Genomic DNA, 27070 nt, shown 5'->3' with positions numbered 1-27070 from the left:
ATCATCAAATCAGGATTCGTCCCGGAGATGAATGGAAGACAGCCTTCAAGACTAGAGATGGCTTGTTCGAGTGGTTAGTCATGCCCTTTGAACTAACCAATGCACCCAACACATTCATGAGGCTGATGAACCAGGTAATGCACCCCTTCATCGGTAAATTTGTGGTAGTCTATTTTGTTGATATTTTGATATACAACAAATCTATCACTGAGCATGTGGGACATATTAGGGAGGTCCTGAAAACATTGAGGGAAAATAAATTATATGCTAATTTGAAGAAATGCATCTTTATGAATGATAATTTATTATTCTTGGGATTTATTATAAGCAAGGATGGTGTGAAAGTAGATGAGGAAAAAGTGAAAGCCATTAGGGAGTGGCCGACCCCATCCACTGTCACAGATGTCAGGCGATTTCATGGGTTGGCAACCTTCTATAGGCGCTTTATTAAGAATTTTAGTAGTATCATGGCTCCCATTACTGAATGTTTGAAAAAGGGTAAATTTCAATGGGGAGAAGAACAAGAGCAAAGTTTTGCTCTCATAAAAGAAAAATTATGTACTGCTTCTGTTCTTGCCTTGCCAGATTTTAATAAATTATTTGAAGTTGAATGTGACGCCAGTGGAGTTGGCATAGGGGCTGTATTGTCTCAAGAGAAAAGACCCATTGCTTTCTTCACTGAAAAATTATGTGAGGCCAGGAGAAAGTGGTCTACTTATGACAAGGAGTTTTATGTTGTGGTTAGAGCCTTGAAGACATGGGAATACTATTTAATTGCAAAAGAATTTGTTCTCTATACTGACCACCAGGCCCTAAAATATCTTAGTGGGCAAAAGCAATTAAGAAGTGATTTACATGCTAGATGGTCTGCTTTCCTAGACAAGTTCCCATATAAAATTATGTATAAGACAGGACAGCAAAATAAAGTGGCTGATGCACTTAGTAGGCATGTGGCTCTCAGCAAGACCCTCAGTGTTGAGATTGTGGGTTTTGAGTGCCTAAAAGACTTATATGCCCAGGATGAAGACTTCCAACAGGTATGGGAGAAAAGTGTGAATAAGCAGCCAATAGAGGACTTCTTTATTTATGATAGGTTCCTTATGAAAGGGGAACAACTGTGTATCCCTTGCACTTCCCTCCGTGGAAAGATCATTAGGGATTTGCATGGGGGTGGATTAGCAGGACACTTGGGAAGGGATAAAACAGTAGAAACAGTTAATGGGCGATATTATTGGCCGAAATTAAGTAGGGATGTGTTCACTATTGTAAGCAGATGTTATATTTGTCAGATAGATAAGGGACAAACCCAAAATACTGGTCTCTACATGCCCCTACCCGTTCCTACTGCTATATGGGAAGACCTGTCCATGGATTTTGTGATAGGCTTGCTAAAGACCCAGAGAAACATGGATCCGTCTTCGTGGTGGTTGATAGATTCTAAAAAATGACTCACTTCCTCCCCTGCAAGAAAACAACAGATGCATCCGCAACAACGGAATTATTTTTTAGGGAGATTGTCCGCTTGCATGGGGTACCCAAGACCATCACATCAGATCGTGACACACGGTTCCTCAGTCACTTTTGGATGACCCTGTGGAGGTTGTTTGATTCATCACTTAATTTCAGTAGTACAGCCCATCCGCAGACAGATGGACAGACAAAAGTGGTAAATCGGACCTTAGGGAATTTAATTTTCAACATATGCCAGGAGAGGCCAAAATAGTGGGACTTCGCCATAGCCCAAGCCGAGTTCACCTATAACAATGCAATGCACAGTTCTACAGGCAGATCCCCATTCTCCATCGTGTACATGAAGGTCCCTAATCATGCACTGGATTTAGTGATGCTACCCAAAGTACCCAACGCCAGTATCTCAGCAGAGCAGATGGCAGAATAAATCCAGTCCATCCAAGAGGCCGTAAAGCAGAAGCTAGAGCAATCCAACGCCAAGTACAAGATGGCCGCAGACAAACACCACCGACCTCAAGTGTTTGATGTAGGTGATGAGGTTATGGTCTTCTTAAGGAAGGAAAGAATTCCCGTAGGTACTTACAACAAGTTGAAGCCTCGGAAGTATGGTCCCTACAAGATCGTGAAGAAGATTAATGACAATGCCTATGTAGTGGACTTACCAGATCATATGGGTATATCCAAGACCTTCAATGTTGCTGACCTTCACCGGTACCTGCTAGAGATAGCACTTACCTATCCTAGTCATGACTTGGGGTCGAGTTCTCTCCAAGTGAGGGAGAATGATGGAGGCCCATCACCAGGCCCATCTCACCCCTAGGGGTGGCAGCTCCTGGGATAAGGTTAAGATAAGAAGAACTTCCAAGATTATCAAGATAAAGCAAGACTCTTCCAAGATTTGCAAGAAATCAAGATCAGAATTATCAAGACTCCAAGATCCAACAAAGACTCCAAAAAACATCAAGAATTCCAAGACTTCCAGATTCATGCATAAGGAGAGCCAAGGAAATCGGACGGTGGAAGATCAAGCCCAAGAATTCCAAGGATGTTCGACCTTATCAAGACAACCCAAGAGGATCAAGATCAAGATCAAGAAAGCCCAAGATTCATGTTCTTTCCTAGTTCCTTTACAATTTCCAAATGTATTATAAATACTGCTATTTTCCTAGAATTATTAATCAATTCATACTTCATATTTTCAGAATTTCTTCCAGTTATCTTCTTCCTATTTTCACCACCTTTTCTCTCTCCTAGAGAATTCGGTATTCTTCGCTAGATGCTAGCGATCGTCCGGTGCTTGCATCGCCAGCCCGACTTCTCATTGCTTCCACGCTGCGTCACTACACCATCTTATAAAAACCATCCATGCAGTAACTTTGTAAGTGAGTTTTCTAGACTCACCCTTAATTAGGATATTTCAAGTCTAGCTATAAGAAACTGGGTCATCTAGATCTCCCATGATAAGTAGTCTCACTTAGCATTTGAGTGCCATACAGTGTTACATGTGTACCTACCTATTAGTTATAAACAAATACAACCATAGATGCAATACATCATAAAGAAATGCCGATCTCATTTTATTAGCAAAGAGAATGAAATACAATATATATTCAAGATGTGTTTTTAAAGAATAAGGTGATGATGTTGAGGTTAGCATGGCGCTCTCTCATTCTACAATCTGGACCATGGAGATTTCAAGATTGATGTCACCAATATGGAGTAGTATCCTGAAGTACTGCAAGGTTGATACTTGGAAGGAAGCCTTGTGGCTGATTGGTAATGAATGGATTGTGGATTCACTTAGGCTATATATATTTGGTTTGAAGGAAAAGATAGGGAAAGGTAGAGAAATCTATACAAGATTTGTAAAGATTTCCCTACATTTCCCTTCCTTTCTCTACCTTTTCCTTCAAACCAAACACAGCCTTAGTGACCCATGAGTTAATTCATGATTTTACAACAATCGGTCAAGGACCAACAATATATGGAAGGAACATGAGGTATGACATGCATTTGGTACAATTAGAAGTGATACCATTCTCTCCCATCAGACTCCCAGAAGATCCTTTAAACATGGAGGACACTTTGGTTTGGCAACAGTAATCTAGAGGAGAGTTAATGATGGCTTCTGGTTCCAAGTTGTTGAAGAGTCAAGAATCCCAAATCCTCATTTGTTTAGTTGGCCTTTGGTGGCATATCATGGGATAAAGCACTTACCCCTTGGAGTCCATCCATTTTTCTGTCATTGCATCTTAAAAATCCTACCTATATATGATATCAGATCTAGTTGACAAAGAGGCTAACATGTGTCCATGGTGTGGAGTTGAAGCTGAAATAGTTGAATATATATTTTTTATTGTACTGGTGACAAGTGTAATTTGATTTGGGTTAAGGTTGAGTATTCACATCAATGGAAGTGGGAGCTGGATGATATTGGGCTAGTTAGCTAATTGCGCATTTCATGATGACATTTGTGATGATACTCATGTGTCTTTTCTCACAGCTGATCCCCACCTTGTATATATTGGGAACATCTCCAAATGATGTCTCATCATCTCCTGTATTTGTTATTGCGAGATGTTCCCAATACAAGGTGGGGATATGTTGTTGGGGCATTGTGGGGCAGAGATATGAACTCTTATAAATGTGCAATTTTAGCACATTTGGAAGGCGCGCTATATGTCTGTAGCAGGTGGATGTTTACTCAATGCTGAACAATGGCCATTCTCACATTAATGAAATGGAGTCCTTTGTTCACCACAAGGCTTCAAAGGCCACCCAGCAACCTTCTGGTACACTTGGTCAATGAGAAGGAGCTAGCTTTCTTTTGTCTTGACCCCCTCTATGAGCTTTAAAAGTAAACTCTGATGCGACTACAATAAGTTTGAGATTTACTATTTGCTTAGTGATCCTTGATCAAAATAGCTAGAAGTTTCTATTATGGTAGAGCAATGAAAATTACTCTACGTACAACATGGAAGTTGTTGCTATTTTGGAACCGCTAAAGTTTGTTTTAGATCTTGGTTTGGAGTTTATTCATTCTCTATTGGAGACAACAAGCTCTCCTTCATGGCATCTACCTTAGTTAACAGCCAACTCTTCATGGCTTACATGAATAGATTGACCACTGCTCACGATAATATGTCCCTACGTTTGCCAATGAGGTTAATTAGCCTTATTTGGCTTCACTGCAAAGAGTCTTGAATGTTGGAAATAATGTTGTTAGGCTCAAAATAGAGTTGTCAATGGGCTGAGTCTACCCGATAGAAATGAATTGACCAAAGCAATTGTTACCGGTTCTAGTTCTATGGTCTTGTCCTGATTAAAAATTGTGTCAAGACAGTTCTAGCTTGCTATTCTGAACTGATTCAGACCTAGACTAATTATACAGTTAATTATATATACAAAGATCTCCTATATTTTTTTTTCTGCAATTTTTAGTATATTTTATGCCTAAAAGTGTAAATTTCATATATAAAAGTATATATGACCATCATCATCATCATCATCATCCATGCCTTATCCCACCTATATGGGTCGGCTACATAAGTCCTGTTTTGTCAATCTATTCTATTTAAAGCCATGTAAAAGTATATAAGATAAGGAATATTAATTACCTCTTTCTCTCTCTCTCTCTCTCTATCTATTTATCTCTCTCTCTCTATCTATATATATATACCTTGTAGTTTCAAAGACTACTTACATATACCTTATAAGATGGCCCTACATAACTAAAATAGACCATCTATTAAGAAAACATTGAGGGGCATTTCCCATGGCCATTAAACTTTTTATAATTTCGTTTTTACCCCACCTCTCCTCTCCTTCCTCTCTTGAATCTCCTACCCGAATGAACTAGGGAGGTGGCAACTCCCCTGTTCTCTCTCTCTCTCTCTCCTTCTTATCCTTCTCCTTCCTCATTACCAAATTAAAGAGACAAAGATGGCCGCTTCTCTTCTCTCTTTCTCATTTCTTATTCTTGCATCATATTGTGTTTTCCCATGTGAAAGTGTGGTTAGTGAGAAAATAGAAAGAAATGGCCAACAATCAATTTTCACTAAATGACATGAGATAACTGTTTGATTAAAAAGCTTTCCATACATCATTAAAAGCATCTTTTCCAAATTTGAAGACAATTTGATTTACACTTCTTTGGTTTCTTGAGGAATGGGGTAATTTTGGAAATAGAAATTTTGATGTTCTGAAAATAATAGTAGTTTACAATTCTAATTTGTACGAGGAAAAACAATGGCACATAGATAAAGGGGTTTGTGTATTCAATGTTCAAAATCTCAATGAGGATTCATTCATTCTAAAAATAATGTAATGCATGTCTTGCCTATTTTCCCTCAATGTTCACAAAGTTGTCTCAAGTGTCCTAATTTCAAATACTTTTAAACAGCCCAACTCCATATTTTTCTAATGGAGGGGGATTTGTTAACCGTTATAGTTGTAACAGGAACAAAACAACTAAGCTCTTGCAACATAGGGCCCTTGACAATAGGTAGGTTTAGACAACGGGGTCTCCTAAATAAAGTTAATGATGTTTTCTTATCTTGTCTTCGTTGTGCCGTTGTAAGAATTATGCTATTTTTTTCTAGGTTTGTTTATTTTCTACTTTATTTCAACAAATTTTCACCTTAAAATCCTTATTACAAGCAAGAAGGTGCAACCCATATTAATTTCCTTTCTGCAAAGTCGTCATAGCACATTCTCTTTAAACAATCTCTTTTGTTTGGCTACCTTCATCAACCTAAGAGTTAACCCAGTATGGAGTTTAGGAAACAATTATAAAAGCATTACCAAACTCCCCCAAATCTTTTTAAAACAACTTGGGGGGGTCACGAATGGCGTCAAGATTCCAGAACTCAACACCGTTGTTGTTTCATCGCAAGTTGGATGCTTTCGAGGTAGGGTCCCTTTCATATGGTTTTCTTCTTTCCTGTTTCCTATTTGTGTAAGAGATAAAAATGTAGACATTTATTCATGTTTAACTTCTTTTATTCTGTAACAATACACGACAATTTAATATTGTATGAGAAATAAATTTTATGCTTTTTTACCACACACTTAGAATTAATCATCTACTAAGCCAAAAGAAAATTATTAATGCAGGCAATCAAGGGTATTGGTGTATTTAAAAATAAAAAAGAAAAAGAAAATCCACATGAATGGATAGAAGGCTCTCCATTAATAATGGAGCTTCGAAAAAAGATCTTAACCTTTAGAGATCTTATTGATTTTCCTCCTTGCAATGAATGTGATCCTATCAATGAGGTATTCTTATCATTTCTTTTTCTTAATTAGAAATTTGTCAAGAAACTACAAATTGAAGTTTTATAGAGTTTATTTACAATTCTTAGTTATTTACTTTGTATCTTCTTATAGTTGTTAATGAGAACTGTGAAGGACCTCCACAAGCTTTACCCCAAAGTCGTGCCCTATACTCTAATGAGAGAAACTAATGAAATGCCTACAAATCAGGTTTGTTGTTTGTTACATAAAAAGTGATATGGGATAGTTTGGAAAATGCATTCTTAACTAAAATCAACTTAGAAACTAATACAATAAATATTGTTTGTATAGGTTTTGTTGTTCTTTTATAAAGCTCTTAAATCTGTTGGTGATTCATGGGCCAAGAACCACGAGTGGTTGACCAAATCCATATGCCAGAAAGATGATGACATGAACATCAATTCAGAGAAATTAGGTACATTAATACTTATCTCTTGGGGACACTACCCAAAAATCTTAGTCGTCCTACATGAAAACAATATTAATTGTTTATTGGTTTATCATTGTGTTGAAGGTGAAAGAGTGCTGGAGAAGCTTGATAATATGATTAAGGCAGCAAAAGAAATATATGATGTCATGGATGAAGATGGGGAGAATGATGATAAGATTGCTTTCGGAGATATCTTAAATGATTCCTATACAGATAATAAAGATCCTTGCCTTTCTCCGGGCACCCCAACTTCAGTCCTTTCAGCGGTGACACAAAGTTTTGGAACAATAAGGGAATTCTCTAGCTTTTCTTATTCACTGCCATTTCTTTGGTCTCTTAGGCTTCAGTCTATGAGGAAATTGAAGCCCACTTATGTTCCAACACTAGGAGCTAAGGAAGAACTCAAAGATAAGAGAGACACAAACAATATATTAGAGGGCCAGATGCCCAATCCGAGTTATACAATAAACAATAGGCTTGGAAGTAACAAGAGCGATGGACTTCCCAAAACGAGTGCTTGTCTTGAGTCTATGGCTCAAATATGCAAAAAAATTGATGAACCAGAGCTGAAGTTCCAGGGAACAAAGACAAATTCGAAAGCATTACCAATACCAAGAGCCAAGAAAGAAAATGAACATAATAGAGACATAAATGAAACATCAAAGGTCCCACCCCATTCAAGTAAAACAAGCAATAAGTTTGAAAGTAATGAAATAAGTGATGTGCTTCAAGAAATGAGTGTTTCTCCTGTACTTTTACCACCACTCCAGCCCACTTTGCAACCAAAGGTATTGGCACAACCATCACCACTATCCCCACCTCTTCTAAATGTATCACCACTACCCCCAACATTAACACCAATAACCACAACCCTAGTCCAATATCCACCATCTATAACCCCCTCAAATATAAAAGCAACCCCATCCCCACCACCAATCCCCCCATTAAAAGAAGCAATTCCATTGCCACAGTCACCACCCATGCCTCTAATAAAGGGAGCAGCTCCCCCCCCACCTCCTCCACTTGGTGTGAATAAAGCTCAATGCCACAAGAAAACAAATACCAAGTTAAAAAGGTCAATGCACATGGGGAACTTGTATCGGCTACTCAAAGGAAAGGTGGAAGGATCTACTTTGGGTGGTAAGTCATCTCAATGGAAAAAGAATCATGTTGGGGGTTCAGGTGGTAAACCGGGAATGGCTGATGCATTAGCAGAGATAACAAGGAGGTCTGAAATCCAAACCACTTAATTATTATAATCTACAATGAATGAAGAGATATTAGAGACCTAATTAGATAAATATCTAAGCTATTTTTTTTTTCTATTTTCATCCCCTTTTCTAATTTATATTCTTGATTGGTGTCTCAGATCAGCCTACTTTCGACAAATTGAACAAGATGTTCAGGAATATGCAACAACAATCATTGAAATGAAATCTGCTATCAGTTCATTCCAAACAAAGGATATGAATGAGCTACTTAAATTCCACCAATATGTAGAGTTTCATCTAGAACACTTAATTGATGAAAGCCAGGTCACTTTATCACTAGATTGTTGTTTTAATGAATTTCACCATCATCAATTTGATGTTCTTTTGCCTCACAGTGTTTAATTCTTTAAAATGTAGGTACTAGCGAGGTTTGAAGATTTCCCCATAAAGAAATTGGAGATACTAAGGACAGCAGCAACATTGTATTCAAGGCTAAATGCAATTGCTACTAATCTTGAAAATTGGAAGGTAGTGGCTCCTCTGGGTCAGCATCTTGACAAGGTTGAATGCTACTTCAATAAGGTAAATTTTTATCAATGTTTAAAGGAAACCACTCATATATAAAATTATATTCACTAGTACAAGTTTTCATAAAAAATTGATGAAGATGCATAAATACAGATTAAGGGAGAAGTGGATGCATTAGAAAGATATAAAGATGAAGAATCTAAGCGATTTCGGGATCACAATATCCACTTTAACTTCCATATTCTAGTGCGAATCAAGGAATTGATGGTGGATGTTTCTTCTAGTTGCATGGAATTGGCTCTTAAGGTAGGTTAATTGAACAAATATTTCCTAAAGCAACCGATTAAGTTTATTAAGAACAACTCTTTACTCCTTTCTGAGCATTTTATTTATTATTTCAGGAGAGAAGAGAAGCAACTGCAATAACCAATAAAGAGATTATATCAAAGAATAACAACCGATCTAAAGCATCAGTTAAGATTCTTTGGAGGACTTTTCAACTGGCATATCGAGTCTATACCTTCGCAGGTGGACAAGATGATCGTGCTGACAAGTTGAGCAAAGAATTAGCTCATGAAATAGAGACTGATCCAAAAAACTAGTAGTATAAACCTTTCAACCATTTCATTATCAAATGGGAATGGCTTATATTTAAGCAATATACATTTTCTAGATTAGAACTACTTGATTACAATGATGCAAGTATTGGTATGTGGATTTCATGTATGGGAATCAAATTTTGTTTAGTGGTTCCATGCAAAAAGAGTTAGAGAAAGGTAAATACCCAAGTAAGGACTAATATGTGACCACAAATATGTGTTTTTTTAATAAGAAAAAGGATTAGGGTTTCATTAAGGGTAAATTGTTGAAATCTCTCCTAAAGTTTATTCATTGCAATTGCCTCCCCTAAACTTTCTAATACAGTTGCAAGTATACCCCTTTTGTTAGAATTCTCTAAGCAAGAATCATAGAAATGTCCAAAATGCAAACTTTATGAACATAAAAAAAAAAAACAATTTAAAGCTGCAGCTTTACCTTTGAGTGATTTATATGAAAGGCAAATTTGAAAAATAAATCAATTTTAGAAATGGGATTAGAAGGGTTTGGGGTAATGATTCATATGAAGAGAAAATTTGGATAACAAACATTTTTATTGAAAGTAATTGCATGGGTATTTTGGACATTTTTAAGCCTCTTTTTAGGAGATTCTACTAGAAGGGGTAATCTACTTGCAACTATGTAGAAAATTCAAGGGAGGTGATTGCAATTACTAAACTTTAGGGGAGGTTTCAGCAATTTACCCATTTCATCCATAATAATCACCCACAGGGGCTTACAATATAGCACAAAGCTAATTTTAAGCCCCTATGCTCTATATAAAACTATATTTTATAACATTATATCAATTGTTTGATTGTTATCCCCAACATACTGTTCCATAACATATTTGGTGATGTTGACTATTGAACCTTCCATACATAAATGACAAATACTAGGGGAAACGACCAACAGATCATTGTGTGCAAAGTTTAAGTAATTGCGTACAACATACAATAACGTCTACTATATATAGATGTTAAGAAGTAAATTTTAATGTCGTTAGGCTCACTACTCTAAGATCTATATTATAATAAATTTTCCTCATTATATTGAAGAAGAGGGAAACTAGGGAAACTAGGATGACAATTTTTCCTATTTCCCCGATCCCCCTGGGGATCCGCCCTGAATGGGGCAGGGATGGGGATGATTTCCCCCCCATGGGGATGGGGATGGGAAATTTTCATCCCCGTTAGCGGGGATGGGGAGAGCACTCCTCGCCCATCCCCACCCCGTGGGATCCCCACTAATATATATGTATATATGTATGCATATGTTATATATGTACACATACATGTATATATTATATTTTAAAAATATGGTTGAATATGTTTGAATATTTTTTAATAGATTGTAAATTTTAATTATTTCATTTCTATTTTTTGAATAAAATAAAAAACAAAATCAAAATGGTTAACATTATAAAAAAATTACGGGGAATGGGGATCCCCACGGGGATGGGGATCCTCATGGGGACGGGGATGGGGATAACCTTGTGCCCATTAGCGGGGATGGGGATGGGGATTTTCGCGGGGACAGGGATGGGGAGAGGCTCCCCGTCTCCACCCCGCCCCATTGCTATTCCTAATGGAAACACTTTTTTTTAATAAACATATTTAATTTTCTATGCTGATTCCTCTTCATCTAGGACATTAACTTATACTCGATAGTCCACCCTATGATGATCTTGAAGAAAATCTAACTATTGTGTGCATTCTACTTTCTACACGAGTCATGATGAGGGGTAATTTGGTCCTCCAAGTTACACCGTGACACGTGGTTTTTAAATGACACCTTGGCGCCAAGTAAGCGGATCACCTCAGCAAGTTGGCTTCTAGCACCATGCCTGGGCTGACCATGAACACCTCGGCCAGACTGGACTAATAGGTCTCCCCGCAACTAGTGACCTATCCCAAAGACTGGCCAAGCTACGAGAAGCACCACTGACGACTTATGAGGTGAGCTCGCTGACTTGTCAGATGAATCCGTTGCTAGTTTGGGATCTCCAAAGCACTAATGAGTTGACTGTTAAGCCGGCATACTGCATCACATGCATTAGAGTTAATCAGATAGATCTCAGTCCCTGCGCGGATTATGTAACAAACGCCATTACTCTCTCGAGTGAACGGAAATGGCTCCATGAGAACTTAGGGACCATTGCAAGAGGTCTCAAATCACCCACATCTATATAAAGCACTCATTCTAACCTAAGAAGGCATGCGCAATTAAGCTCTTGCATCCCCTTATCTCCTAAGAACTCTCAATACAATTCATTAACTTAAGCATTGGAATGCCCACCCCGGGTAAAACAACCCAGGCACTCTAACTTCACCTCTCTTGTAGAACAGTACAGCTCAACCACCCTTAACTCGGCCTAGCACAGCTCGGCCACTGACAAAGCAAGCATCCGAATCAGCGTCTGAGTCACCAAACATGCAAGAGCCATCAGATCATGCCACATCAATTGGCACCGTCTATGGGAACATGATACAAAAAGCTAAGTTCTCATTCTCTTTAAACATCACATATTGACAGTTATGGCTTCGTCAAGAAAGCAACCTTCTAATAACAAAAATAACCAAGTCTCTAGGGGGCACGAACAACTTGCCAAGATCCCGGAAATCCCCTCGATAACTATTGGACAAATTAATGTACCTTTGACTCCACCAGGTGTCCAACCCGCTCTAAACCCGACCTTGACGCCATCTCATGTGAACGCGCCTCCTCCTATGATTGAGCCATCTGTGGCTCCCGCCAGGGTTGATGCGTGTCAGTTCTATGACTTGGTACAATGCGTTTGTGGAATGAGCGACCATATGAGATCCTAGGAGAACAAGTTTGCCAACCTAGTGGGGGGGGGGTAGCAGCAACAACAACAACAGAACCAACAAGTCTCTAACCGGGTTCCTGACCAAAACCACAATCAACCCCCATGCCAGTGGAGAACCAAGTCCCGAATCAGAACCAGAATCAACTTCTGGTGGAAAGCCAAGCTACTGCTCCCATAGGAACTGAGATCTCCAGTTCCTCTGAAGGCTCTAAAAGGAGGTGCCAATGTGTTCATCGTGCCTTGAAGAAAAGTCAGCTCGCTCCGGTTGTGAGCGTGATGGACAAAAAAGAAGAGAGTAAAGCAACCATCTAGGCATGTACCTCATCAAGGCTTCCTATAACCCGTGATTCACCTTTAGCCCTAGAGATACTTATAGCCTCGCGACCAAAGAACTTCACAGTGCCTACTCTTGAATCATATAATGGATCAACAGATCCAATAGACCACACAGACAGCTTTTAAGCCCCAATGCTGCTCAACGGGGCCAATGATGCAAGTCTATGTATTGCCTTTCCTACAACTCTCCAAGACTCAACTCAGTTATGGTACTTGGGGTTGGCTCCTGGCTCCATAAAAAATTGGGACCAGCTCACCAATCTGTTTATCACTCACTTTACGACTAGTAAGAGGCATTCAAAGTTTGCAACCTACTTATTAAACGCCGTCCAATGACCTAATGAGACACTTAGTGAGTATATTAAAAGGTTCAACTTGGAATGCTTGCAAATCTCAGACTTGAACCCAATCGTACAACTCATCGTGGCAAAAAAAAGGTGTACGTCACCCCGACCTGCACTGGAAAATGGAACTGAACCCTCCAACAACTATGGAGAAATTCCTCACCGAGGCAGATAAGTTCATAAAAGCAAAGGAAGCATTGGGGTCACAGTCAGAATTATCTGGAAAAAGAAAGTGGGTGGAAGAAGTAGTAAGCAACAAAACAAAGTGGAGAATCAAGTCACCCAAGAGAAGTTGGTCACTAGGAAGCAGGCAAAGCAAGTCGCCTAGAAGAAAGAGTACATCTCCTCATCGGGGTTCTGGATCAAGCTAATGGTCTAGAACTCCACCATTGTATAATAAAACTTATACCACCCTAAACGCGAAAAGGGGTGAAATCTTAATGCAAATAACACCAATAGAGTATGTAAGATGGCTTCCCATGATGAAGGCTGACCCATCAACTAGGAACCTGCATAAATACTACCATTTCCATTGTGACATAGGTCACAATACAGAAAATTGTAGAAATCTTAAAGACAAGATCGAGGAACTGATTCGTTGTGGGTACCTTTAACAATTTGTAAAGAGAGAAGGAGCAGGCTGACCTTTCAAGCAACGCAGGGAGGTGCCCCAGACACGCAAGGAGCAAGAAAGAGACCAAGCTCCTCGAGAACAATAGCAAGAGTGGCCCATCCGGGGGTCATCAACATGATCATCGGAGGGTCGATACTAGTAGGTTATATTACCTCGACAAGGAAAACTTCAATCCATAACTTAGAACATGACAATGAGAACCCACCAAAGCACCCCTGAAAAGAAGAGATAATGTACTTCATGAAAGACGACATGCACAAAATATAGTATCCGCATGACGATGCCCTGGTGGTGAAGTTGGCTATCAATGATTTTGAGGTAAAGACAGTTCTGGTCGACTTGGGGAGCTCAACCAACATTATTTTTCAGGAAGCATTCGAGCATATGGATCTCGGAAAAATGATGTGCAACCAGCTGACATACCCCTAGTTGGCTTCAATAGAGAGGTGGTTTGGCCCTTGGTCGGGTGAGGGTGCCAGTTGTGGTGGGCTCACCCCCCAACTTGGTTCGGTTTGATCATGATTTTCTTGTGGTCACCATGCCCTCCCCTTACAATGCCATCCTGGGCTGATCTATCCTGCATGTCCTTTGGGCAATATTATCAACTTATCATCTGGTAGTAAAATTTTCCACCGCTGAAGGTATCATAGTTATGCGAGGCGACCAGCTAGAGTCTCGCAAATGTTATGTGGCTGCCCTAAAGGCAAAAGGCAAGATCGCTATCGACATCGACTTGGATCCACCACCTGAGAACATAGACGAGCGAGCTCAGCCTATGGAAGATACCGTCCCAATGTTGGTCTCAAAGATTGAGCCAGAGAAGACAGTACATATAGGAGCTCACCTAACTGAACCGGTATGCTCCAACCTGGTAAGCTTCTTACTTAATAACTTAGACGTTTTTGCTTGGTTGGTAGTAGAAATGCCCAACATAGACCCAAAGATAATAACTCATAAATTGAATTTTGATCCCTTAGTCAAACCAATCTGATAGAGGAAAAGGAACCTCACCCTGCAAAGATGGAAGATAGTAGATGAGGAGTGGGAAACTACTCCTAGCCAACTTTGTTAGGGAGGTCCAATACCCGATCTGGGTTGTAAACCCAGTACTCATAAAGAAAGCCAATAGCAAGTGGTGCATGTGCGACAGCTATACCGATTTGAATAGAGCCTACCCAAAAGATAGCTTCCCTCTCCCATGAATCAACCGCCTGGCAGATGTGACCTCAGGGTTCGAGATGTTGAGTTTCATGGATGCATACTCTGATTACAACCAGATATCTATGAACCTGATTGATGAAGAAAAAACTACCTTTGTAACGGGCTTGTACTGTTACTAAGTAATGCCCTTTGGCTTGAAAAATGCTAGAGAAATCTTCCAATGACTTGTAAATAATGTTTTTTTCATATTTGATTGACAATAAAATAGAATGCTATGTGGATGACATGGTTGTAAAAACTAAGTTTCCGAACTCTTTAATTGCTGATCTAGAATGCATTTCAATGTTTTAAGAAAATATAATATGAAATTCAACCCAAACAAGTGTGTCTTCGGTGTCACATCAAGCAGGTTCCTCAGATACATAGTTAGCTGACATGGCATCGAGGCCAACCCAGAAAAAATCCAGACAATATTAGATATGTGACCCCCTAGATTGGTTATGGAAGTGTGAAAACTAATTGGCCAAGTAGCCGCCTTGAGCTAATTTATGTCTAAATCGGTTGGTCGGTGTTTGCCATTTTTTAAGGCAATCAAAAAGAACCGTGACTTTTAATGGACCAAAGAATGCCAACTTGTCTTCGAAAAGCTAAAAAAGTATTGAAGTTCATTGCCTTTGTTGACCAAACCTGGAACCTAGGACAAGCTCAAGCTCTACCTCCCACGAGTGATGAGGTAGTCAGCTTGGTCCTAATTAGAAAGGTTGACAAGATACAATGACCAGTTTATTACGTAAGCAAAGTACTACATGCCGCCAAGACTAGGTACTTAACATTGAGAAATTAGCCTTCATTTTAGTGTTAGCAGCCCAAAAGTTAAGACCTTAATTTCAGGCTCACACCATTGTGGTCATAACCAATCGGCCTATGAGGCAAATTCTTTAGATGCTCGAGGTCTCATGGAGATTTACGAAATGGGCAATCAAACTCAGTGAGTATGATATTCGATATGAGCCGAGACCAACAATTAAGGTAGAGGACGCCAAATGTACCTTCAGCTCGCCTACCCCTGAAGTTGTCGATCTACAAGCCACTTTGGAGGCCTCAACCAGTGCGACACTTGCCTTGGCTCGGGGGAACCCAACTTGGGATGAGGAGCCCTGGATTCTCCATGTTGGAGACTTGTCCAACCAGTGTGGAAGTGAGGCTAGGTTGATCCTCTATGGTCTTAGCGAAGTAAAGTTGGAATACACCCTCTGGTTCTTATTTCGAGCCTTGAACAATGAAGCTGAATATGAGGCACTCATAATTAGGCTATCACTAGCAAAGGAAGTCAGGGCCAAACATCTTGTAGTATGTAGTGACTCGAAACTAGTAGTCAACCAAGTGAATGGGCAGTATGAGGCTCAAGAGCCTGCCATGATGGCTTACTTGGCCAAGGTAAGGGAGCTCCTACCCAACTTCCACTCTTGGTACATCCAACAGATCCTGAGATTAGAAAATATTGAGGCCGAAGCACTCTCTAAGTTGGCTAGTGCAATCGACTCCATAAGAAAGACGTTTACATAGAAGACCTATAACGTCCGACTATTGAGAGGGTGGCAGAAGAGGTTATACCAATGATGACAATAGGACCTAGTTGGATGGATTCGTTTTTTGATTATCTGTGCCATAGGACTATACCAAAGGAACACAAGACATCGCGAAGGGTAGAGCGACAGGCAACTGCCTACGTGATCGTGGGCGAGCAGCTATATAGAAGGTCATTCATGCTCCCCTACCTGCACTGATTGTGCCAAGCTGAAGCAGACCAAGTGTTGTGGGAGATTCATGAAGGACTTTGTGGACACAATCATTCACGCTCCCAAAAGGCCTTACGACAAGGAGACTACTGGCTTACGGTGAAAGCGAACACGATTGAATTGGTGTAGAAGTGTGATAAATGCCAGCGGCATGCCAACATCTTGCACTAGTCAGCTGCTAACCTAAAATATCTTACCAATCCATGGCCGTTTTCACAGTGGGGAATTGACATACTAGGCCCATTCCCGTCAGCGACTGGGTAGAGAAGAGCCATAGTTGTAGCAGTTGATTATTTCACAAAATGGGTAGAGGTCGAGCTGCTAGTAACTATTACAACTTAGAATGTTCAAAACTTCTTTTGGAGGAATATCGTATGTAGGTTCGGAATACCGAGGGTACTGATCTCGGACAATGGCAAACAATTTGAAGATATCAAGTTTTAGAATTGATGTATAGATATGGGCATACATCCTTGGTTACTCATCCTCAGGCTAATGGCCAGACCGATGTAACAAATAGTCCGTGGCCTCAAAGCTCAGCTTTCCTGAGTTAAAGGTTTGTGGGTGGACGAGCTGCCCAGTGTGTTATGGGCCTACCGAACGACCATCAAGACAGTGATAGGTGAAACTCCCTTCAACCTGACGTATGGAACTGAAGCTGTGATACCAACAAAAATTGAAGTGTCAACCTTGCGATCCGAGATGTTCGATGAAGAGACTAACAAAGATGATCTATGGACTAACCTCGACTTAGTAGAAGAAGTTCAAGACCTTGCTTATATTCGGATTGCACCATACCAACAACGAGTGGCTTGGTACTATAATGCCCGAATCAAGGGACACCAATTCAGAGTTGGCAACCTAGTACTCAAAATGGTTATGGTGCCTGAGGCCGATGTGGGAAAGTGTTAGACAATGTATGCCCTTAGCTCCAATCAAATTGATGTAGTAATACATTTATTGTTAATGAGTAAAAGTACATAAATGTTCCATGTTTTGATTGGTGTTTTTCTTTGTAATTACCCCTTAAACTGGACACTTATGAGATTTGTGTTTGTTTAGAATGTTCTCAGCCATTAGATAGACTTGGGGAATTCATCCACCAAGGCTGACACTAATGTGCTGCCAAAAAGGTTGGGGCAACCTGTCTCAGTTGATAGGGTTAGACTCGAAGCACATGTAGTGTGTGTTTGTTTGAAACACTAAACCATACCAATTTCCAATTATCTCCTGGACCTTTGAGATTAATTGGCAAAACTGGAAAGTTACACCTAACCCCTGGACTTGATTATGGTATTGCACTCGGTGTCAGATTGGGTTATCTTTGATATGCCAATCAGTGAGATCCTTTGGGGGTCAAAACCTGGGTATATTGGGGCAGTCTGAGAATTCACTCGAGCAAGTGATCATAGTTACAAGATCAGCCCCTTTGTTGGACAAAGTGAATGATTGGGACTACACTCTTTCTGATGGAAACCAAAATTGTCGGTAGTCGATTTCAACCATGTTTGAGATTTGTTTTGCAAAATATATTTATATAATAATATATATATTATGTTTTAAGAAAATGGTTTGCAAAGGTTTTAACTCCCAGGACCCATTTGAGCAGAGAGTGCGACACTCCACCTTGCAGTCAGGGGAGAGGTCTTTCCTTGTCGGGTAGTGTTTGATCATTATGGGCTGAGAGGTTAAGTGTAAGAGACAATTCGGGCTATATTCCTGATGGGCTATATTTTACTTAAGTCTATTATCCTTGGGCCTTCATATGATGGCTGGACTCAAAGATCATTTAATGTAAATGTTGGGCCCATTAAGAACCCATACTGATGGACTCAGGTGTTCACTATACTTGATAGTGAATTTGGCCAGGTTTTTCCATAAAGACTAGGCCAAACCCATGTGGGCTTATGTAAGGTCATTGTTGGGGTCCCATGCCATACAAAATGAACCTAAATGGGCTATAAACTACTTAGGGATGTGAGCCACTTGCTTAATGGGCCTAAATGCCCATGATTAATTGGATTAATCAAGTGGTCACATGACAATTTAAGCAGTTATGTGACTTGGGTGAATATGGGTTTGGATAAGAGTATGGAGCACCCATTAGGATAAGAGGATAAGTCTTATCCACTTAGAGAGTCCAAATCCAAATAAAGATTTGGATTAGGAACCTCTTAATTCGATTAGGAGTGGTGCTACTTAAGGCTTATAAAAGGAGAGATCAAACTGCTCTTGTTACACATTTTGCTTTCAGTTCTCTCACTACTCTTGTCGCCCCAGAAACCGTAATTCGTTCTCCCCTTCTTGTGACTGATATTGATCAGTTTGATCTCTGAATTTTGCATGAAAATATTAGAGAAAAACCATGCTCACCTCCCTAGTTCGATCCAACCTGTTGGATTGTAGTTTTGCTGAAAACTGTGTTGTTGAATCGACTTCATCTCAAGCCGCACCATCTTTAGTGGAGGCTGGTTTTGGGACTCACTTTGGGTGTGAACTACCACTTTGGGAGCTACACTTGTGGAATCCATATCAGATATACTTCTCCCTTTCTTTTGGTTTCCGAATTGGTCCGATTTCGGTCAAGAACGATTCTTGAAAAATGCAGTTATGAGCTACGTCTATGGAACAACAAAATTTTGCTAAGTATAAAAGAAACTTATGGGATGCCAACGCTTTTTAGAACTAAGGCACCTGGATCGACCTGCCCACAGCTTGGCTAAAAGAAGACCAAGGGGCGCCAACGCTTTTTAGTGCTAAGGCATTTGGGCCGACCTATCCACAGCTCGGCCGAAAAGGCTGACGACAAGATAGAGAATGATAGAAGCTCAATTCAAAGAAGACATCAGATATAGAAGCAAAGTAAGTTTCATTAAGTATTTAAGGGTCGAAGTACATTAAAAAATGTTCAGGCAAAGTAGTAGCAAAATCCAAGCAACATAGGTTTGTAGGTCCACGGAATATCATCTTATAGGAACACGTAGGCTCCTAGAACAAAAAGAAGGAAACAACAAACATCAAGGCCGACCTATTGTTCATCATCCCCTTGTAGCTCATCATCAACATCGCCATCCTCCTCACCCTTTTCTACGGCTCCTCATTGACTTACACAGCAAGCTCATTTGGCATGTCGTTGATAGATAAGACACCAAAGTCAAATCAGGGTGCAAAGTCTTTAAATAGCGGCGATGAAGCTTAAATTCCCTTTTCATTGCGAGGACAACATTTTCCACCTTTTCCTAGGAATATTCAGAGGAGTCACGGAAACGTTCAATGGATGCCAATTTTGCTCAGTGGACATCCTCTGTATACTTTGTTCGCCTCTCTTCTAGTTGGCACTCCTAGGCTGCGATAGTCTCTCGGGCCTCGTCCAGCTCACGCTATATCTTCCCGTTCAGCTGGATAAATAACTGGTAGTCCTCCTCGACACTGATGAGTTGGATCCCTCACATTTGAGACTACAGAGTATCAATGCTTGGTTGCAGCTTGACTCTCTCTCTCTCAGGCCTGAGGCAACCTAATCCAGTAGTACCTGCCCCATAATGTTCGCTTACCAAAGGAAGAAAGGTATAATCAGCACAAGAACTATACATCGAGAAACACAAAAGCTTCGAAAAAGCAGAAGACAAACCTGAAGGATGCAACGAGTCATCCGAGCTCTAACGTCGGCTAGGTCCAAGCCGTGGTAATATCACACATCTTCCAGAAGTAGTATGCCTCTTCCCATCCAGAGAGCTATATTCGGGTTGTTCAGGTGGTCAATCATAGAAACGTCATTGTTTGGAACAAAGCGATGTATGTCAAAGGTGCAAGGGCTGGCTTAACGTTCCTCTTGGCCGACCTGAGGTTGAGAGGTGGCAGGGCCCATAGAGTCCCGGTTGACAAAAGGAGGATCAAACGACAACGACCTTACCTTAGAGCTAGCTGAGGTGCCCTCTTTTGATGAATGATCAACCCTCTTCTTCTTTCTCCAGGCCCTCTTCTTGGATGCCGCCAAAAGAGATTCCATACTCGCCATATCTGGAAAAAATGGGAAAAAGATTAGCCGAGCTAAAGGTTTGTTATGCAGGAGAGAAGAATGGAAGAAGAGAGAAGAGAGAACTGAGAGCAGAAAAGGTATTACTGGCAGTGCCAACTTTGATATATATACTAGGGCGATAGAACATAAAAAATAAAAGATTAAAATTACAAGAGTACCCCAATGGTATTATACTTAGACAAATAACAGTCTTTTAATACCCCCCTCAAATTAGGACATAGATGTCAATCATGCCCAACTTGTCACAACAATCATGTTGCCGTGAGTGGTGTAACCCTTTTGTAAAGATGTCTGCAAATTGATCTTTAGAAGTAACATAAAGAGTACACACTTCCCCTGTGACGACCTTATCTCTAATAAAGTGTTTGTCGACTTCGATGTGTTCAGTTCTATCATGCAACACTAGATTAGTAGTAATGATTATGGCTGCTTTGTTATCACATAATAGTGTCATTGGTCCATCAACTGAAAAACCTAACTCACCCAACAAATTTTTTAGCCACTCCATGAGACATTGCCTGGTATTCAGCTTTAGCACTAGATCTAGCTATCACATTCTGCTTTTTGCTACTCCAAGTAACTAAATTACCTCTTATGAAAGTATAGTAGCCACTAGTTGACTTTCTGTCATTTAGGGATCCTATCCAATCTGCATCAATATACACTTCAACTTTCAAATGTCCATGCTTTTGGAGCAACAAGCCTCCACTTGGGAACTTCTTAAGATATCTGAGAACTCATTCTGCTGCTTCAAGATGGGTAGTCTTAGAGGCATGCATGAACTGGCTAAGAACACATATTGCATTAGTTATGTCTGGTCGAGTCATAGAAAGATATAATAGTCTTCCTACAAGTCTCTGGAACAGTTTCACATCTTTGATGGGTTCACCTTGATAGTCTCCTAGTTTGTGGTTAGGGTCAATGTGGGATTCAACTGGCTTCACTCCTAGTTTTCCTGTATCCTAGAGTAGATCTAGGACATATTTTCTTTGGGAAATGAAGATACCCCTTTGTGAGTGGGCCATTTCAATCCCAAGGAAGTAATTTAGAGGACCTAGATCTTTCACTTCAAATTGGGTAGCAAGAAAATTCTTTAACGTCTGAATTTCATCCTTCCAATCACTAGTGATAACTATATCATCAACATATACTATTAGTGCTGCAATTTTCCCTTTCTCTCTCTTCACAAACAATGTGTGATCAGATTGACACTGCTTGTATCCTCTTTGTTGTATTGCTACATGGAACTAGCTGAACCAGACCCTTGGTGATTGTTTCAGGCCATATAATGATTTTTTTAGCCTGTACACTTTTTGTTCCTTACCTTGAGCCTGAAAACCAGGGGGTTGAACCATGTATACTTCCTCTTCAAGGTCACCATTTAGGAAGGCATTCTTGATGTCAAGCTGATCTAGATCCCAGTCAAGGTTAGCAGCAAGGGAGAAAAGGACTCTAATGGAGCTCATCTTAGCAACAAGTGCAAAAGTTTCTGCATAATCTACTCTATACACTTGTGTAAACCCCTTTGCCACTAAACAAACTTTATACCATTCCATGGTGCCATCAGCCTTGTGTTTAACCATGAAAACCCATTTACATCCAACTGGATTTTTCCCTTTAGGAAGATCTACAAGTTCCCATGTGCCATTTTTATGTAACACATTAATTTCTTCCTTCATAGCATATGTCCATTCAGGTATCGAAAGGGCTTCTGCCACAATCTTAGGGATAGGGACACTGCCAAAGTGGGAAATTGGGTGTTTAGTGGTGCAAGATTTAATACTTTTCTGGTGAGCAATAGGAAGGTCAAGGTCATTAGCAACAGAAGTGTCAATGGCAATAGGGTTAGGAACATCAACAGGGACCAATGTACCTGAATGGGTATGATCCACTCCTGGGGAGTCTAATGGCATTGGTGGTACAGCTTCTTGGTGCCCCATAGCTCTTGAACACGATTGGCTTTTGTGATGACGAAAGAAGACACGAAAGGGAGGAGGATCAGGAAGAGGAGGGAGTTGAACTAGTTTCTCCTCATTCCTACACTCCCCCTGAGGAGAAAAAGGGAAGAAAGGCTCACTCTAAAAAAAAGAGGCATCCATAGAGACATAAAATTTTCAAGAGACAGGATCAAAGAACCGATATCCCTTTTGAGTGAAGGAGTACCCCAAGAAAATGCAAGGAATGGCACGATGATCTAATTTTCCACGAGTGGGTGACAGGTTTTGATCAAAACAATGACACCCAAACACATGAGAAGGAATAGGAAGAAGTGGTGCCTTAGGGAAAAGAAGTTAATGTGGGGCTTTATGCTCTAACCACCAAGAGGGTATGCGGTTGATGAGGTAGGTAGTACAAAAGACAGCCTCAAGCCAAAAATATTTTGGGACATTCATATGGAATAGCAACTCCGGGCCACTTCAAGAAGGTGTCGGTTCTTTCTTTCAGTAACACTATTTTGTTGTGGTGTCTAGGAACAAGAGCTACGGTGAAGTGAGCCACGTGAAGCAAAAAATTCCATGAGATCACCATGAAAATATTCTTTGGCATTGTCCGATTGAAAGATTTGGATTTCAGTTTGAAATTGGGTGAAGATCATCCGTTGGAAATCTTGGATAATTTTAGGTACTTCATCCCTGGTTCGCATGGGATATACCCATGTATATCTGGAGTAATCGTCAATATGGGTAAGAAAATACTTGTAGCCACTCTCAGATTGTAAAGTAACAGGGCCCCAAACATCAGAATAAATAATGTGGAAAGGAAATTCAGATTTATTATTTTTTGAAGAGAAATGGGTTCTACATTGCTTACTCAATTGACAAGTTTGACAAGTAAATTCTAACACTGGCATTGACTTAAACAATTCTGGAAACACAACTTTAAAAGACTCAAAAGATAAATGACTAAGAAAATTGTGCCACAAATAGACCTGACTCTTACAAGACTGACTCTTAGACTCTATGACTTGAAGGCCAGCCTTATTCTTCAGTATGAAAGCCCATCCACCATATATCCTATATCAATCATCCTCTCTGAGGCCAGATCCTAGATCACACAGTGAGAAGGGAAAAAGGTTACTGAGCAGTTTAAGTTATTAGTAATACTATTAACAGAGAACAAATTAATGGAAAATTTTGGGACATGTAAAACATTAGATAAGGTAAGGCCAAAAGGAAGAGAAATGGATCATTGACAAGCTATGGTAGAGTATGATCCATCGGCTAGTCTCACCTTGTCTCTTCTAGAAAGGAGGTGATTGGTTTGAAAGTAAGAGGACTTACCAGTCATGTGTTTAGATGCTCCAGAATCAGAAATCCAAGGAGTGTCAGGGGTATGAGATGCTACGTGGAAAGCTGTGGGAGAATTACTTGATATAGACGCAAATGAGGTTGAGGGAGGAGTATCCATTTGATGAATTGCTCTACCATAAAACTCTAAATGGTCACAGAAATAATTTATAATATCCTCCCTTGGGTCAGATCCAGAGGTATGTGTTTGAGTTACAGTAGTAATGGGGGGCTGATTCTCTTGAGTAGCCATATTTTCCATATTGTGTTTTCATGTACCTTGTTGTCCTGACTTTTTATTCATATTTGAACATTGCTTCTTATTCTGATCTTGAGCCCATTTCGGCTTCCTATGAAGATCCCAACATGTGTGTCAGGGTTTCTGGCAATGAGTACACCGCAATTTGTTCTTGTCATCCACCTTTTTCTAAAAATCACCCTTCCTAAAGGTATTTCCCCCACAAATAGTAACACTCCCTTTCGCTGCCAACACAACTGCATCTTCTTTAGAATTGTTCATCAAACTCTTTTTGTATAGTTTTGAATCTTCATCACACTTCTAGTCCACACTTTGATAATGGTCTAACTCCTTCCAAATAGAGGTCAAGTCTAAGTAGTACACATATAGACACATCCCGCCCTGTTTACAAGTGGACGATTCTGCCTATAACTCGTAGATTTTTGCATAGTGACGCAGTTTAGAATAGGTTGTTTTGCTTGTTCCCATATCTCATTTTCCATTTCAGCCCACATAAAATTCCTTCTTATTTGAGGTTGCATAGACACTAAAAGCCAAGACATGATCATGCTGCTTTCCTAGTTCCAACACTCCCTGAATTGGGTTCTTTGATTCTCCCATTTATATAACCTATCTTTCCCTTTGCAGTGATGTACAACTTGATCCATTTTGACCACTCTAAATAATTTAAGCCATCGAGAGGAATAACAGCCATGGGAATGGATAGGTCCACACCCCCACTCATTCCATTCGACATTGAGGAAACACTGGATGTAGCAGAATCTTCACCACTCATGGTTTCAGATTCAGAAAAACACTATTAAATGGGGTACATAGCCTTAAAAAAAATTTAACACTGAGGGAGAAATAAAAAAAACCTCTTTTTTCTTCGAAAACACACCTCTTTTTGTAAAAACACAGGTGTTGTTACAACACTAATAGGTCATCCCTTGACCTACAGAATCAACACAAGTGTTGCCACAGTGCATACATGTCATCTCTTGACCTACGCATCAACAGAATGGCTGTTACACCAAGTACAGGTCACTTTCTGACCTTCAGTTCACCATAGAAGCTTCTGTTGCAGCACACAAAATCTGTTACAACAAGTACATGCCACTTTTTGACCTTTAGTTCACCGTAAAAGCTGCTGTTGTAGTACACAAAAGGTCCTCACAACCTACAGTTTTACAAGGATCAGCTGACCCCACAAGAAAGGAAAGAAAGAGGTGTTGATCACCTTACTTCCAATTAGTAGACCTAGTATAGGTTCTTCCCTGGCACACAACTAGAAAAAGTAGGAGGAGAGAGAGAAAAGTTACTTCAGTGCATGAGATCTTCAATGAGCTAAACAACAAATGAGGGCGGTAGATCTGGAAATATGGTGCAAAGAAAACTTGTTCACTCGACTTCTCCTTTTAGGTCTGATAGTCCCACTCTTATACCATTTTATGCAGGAGAGAAGAATGGAAGAAGAGAGAAGAGAGAGAGAAGAGAGAATTGATAGCCAAAAAGGTACTACTGGCGGCACCAGCTTTGATATATATACTAAGGCGACATAAGATAAAAAATAAAAGAAGAAAATTATAAGAGTACCCATGCGGTACTATACTTAGACAAATAACTGTCTTTCAACAAGGTTAAATAACAAAAGAAAAGTCTGGAAAGACAAGTCGGCCGACCTACCTATATGGCTTAGGCTGGCCCGAATAAGCATATTCTCGGCCAAAAAAATTTCTATATTGAAATTCCAGCATACGAGGCGGTGGACCAGCCGTCACAGTTCGTTGTCAAACTCAACTTCAAATTTCTGGCAGTCCTCCTGCCATATGGTATCCATGTTCCAGCCAGAACTACAAGAAAGGAAGATCTACTCTTCCAACCTTAGTCTTTTGAGGGAAAGCATCTAAAAGCTTCTGACCTTGGTGGAAAGGATGATAAAAGCAATAGAGCACGTGGGGGGCCTTCTTCACAATACATAACCTGACAAGGATATCTAAATCTAAGGAAAAGTTGAGTTAGTGTCATAAAGAAATTAAACCTACTAAGGTGCAGGCAACATTGGGATGAAGCTGACCTAAAGAAACACCATAATGGGAAAGTACAATGGTTATGAAAGGATGTAGAGGAAAGCGAAGGCTGACAACTAATGCCTCCTCAAAAACATAGATCTCGTCTCAATCATGACAACAAGGAAGATGGTTGGGGTTGGGTTGAATGCAATCAAACTCACTAGGGATTTGGTAAAGGGTATACAACTCGACTATCCGCTCGCTGGATAGCTCGATAGGACCAAAGGGAAACTCCTCCTCTCGGGCCCCCACCTTGGCCCCTGATTGATACGAAGAAGTCATGGCTTGAGAACCCTCCTCATCACGTGGTGAAGACCTCACCCTCACCCATGGAAAGTTCAAGGATCTACCCTCAGATGGATCGAAAGACATATTTACGAAAGAAGACTACTCACCAGAGAAAAATATAGAGGAGCTAGTGCTAGTGATAAACAAGGTAACAGTAGGTGAACAAATAACAACACATTGGCTAATCAGCCACCCTCCTCTCTAGAAGAAAAAGCCAAAAATAGTGCGAGTGGGGCCTTAGTGGGAACCATAATTATAGTCTGCTGGGAAGAAAGAGCAACAGCTGAGGCGCACTACCAACAAATCAACGGTCGAGAAGGCGTTACCACGCGTGGGCAAATTTAAAATTTAAAACTTGCGCGCCCTTTAAGCATGCCACTTTTCAAATTTGAAATTTGAATCTTGTCGTCGTCCTGCCCTACCACGGACCAGATCAGGTGAGCAAGCCAAAATGACCAACGGACCAATTGGACCAATTACCATGTTAAGAAATACTCCCTTTGCCGAGCTA

General features: G+C 40.2%; 2 protein-coding genes across 2 annotated transcripts; both read left to right on the top strand.

Moving 5' to 3' along the window:
- Positions 1–6147: 6147 nt before the first annotated feature.
- Positions 6148–9689, top strand: LOC148871296 (uncharacterized). The gene is made up of 9 exons (XM_088972881.1): positions 6148–6380; positions 6586–6747; positions 6859–6954; positions 7057–7180; positions 7280–8423; positions 8565–8730; positions 8824–8988; positions 9088–9240; positions 9336–9689. The coding sequence occupies exons 1-9, from the start codon at positions 6318–6320 to the stop codon at positions 9534–9536; spliced, it is 2274 nt and encodes a 757-aa protein (XP_088829007.1). The 5' UTR covers positions 6148–6317; the 3' UTR covers positions 9537–9689.
- Positions 9690–15778: 6089 nt separating this feature from the next.
- Positions 15779–16402, top strand: LOC148871295 (uncharacterized). Its single transcript, XM_088970022.1, has one exon. The coding sequence runs from the start codon at positions 15779–15781 to the stop codon at positions 16400–16402; it is 624 nt and encodes a 207-aa protein (XP_088826148.1).
- Positions 16403–27070: the final 10668 nt, after the last annotated feature.

Source organism: Nelumbo lutea, chromosome 2 (assembly GCF_056320005.1).
Source record: "Nelumbo lutea isolate HS-2025 chromosome 2, American lotus-T2T, whole genome shotgun sequence".
NCBI classification, from domain to species: Eukaryota; Viridiplantae; Streptophyta; class Magnoliopsida; order Proteales; family Nelumbonaceae; genus Nelumbo; species Nelumbo lutea.
The sequence above is the reverse complement of the archived record's forward strand: the minus strand, read 5'-3'. Positions and strand labels throughout refer to the sequence as shown.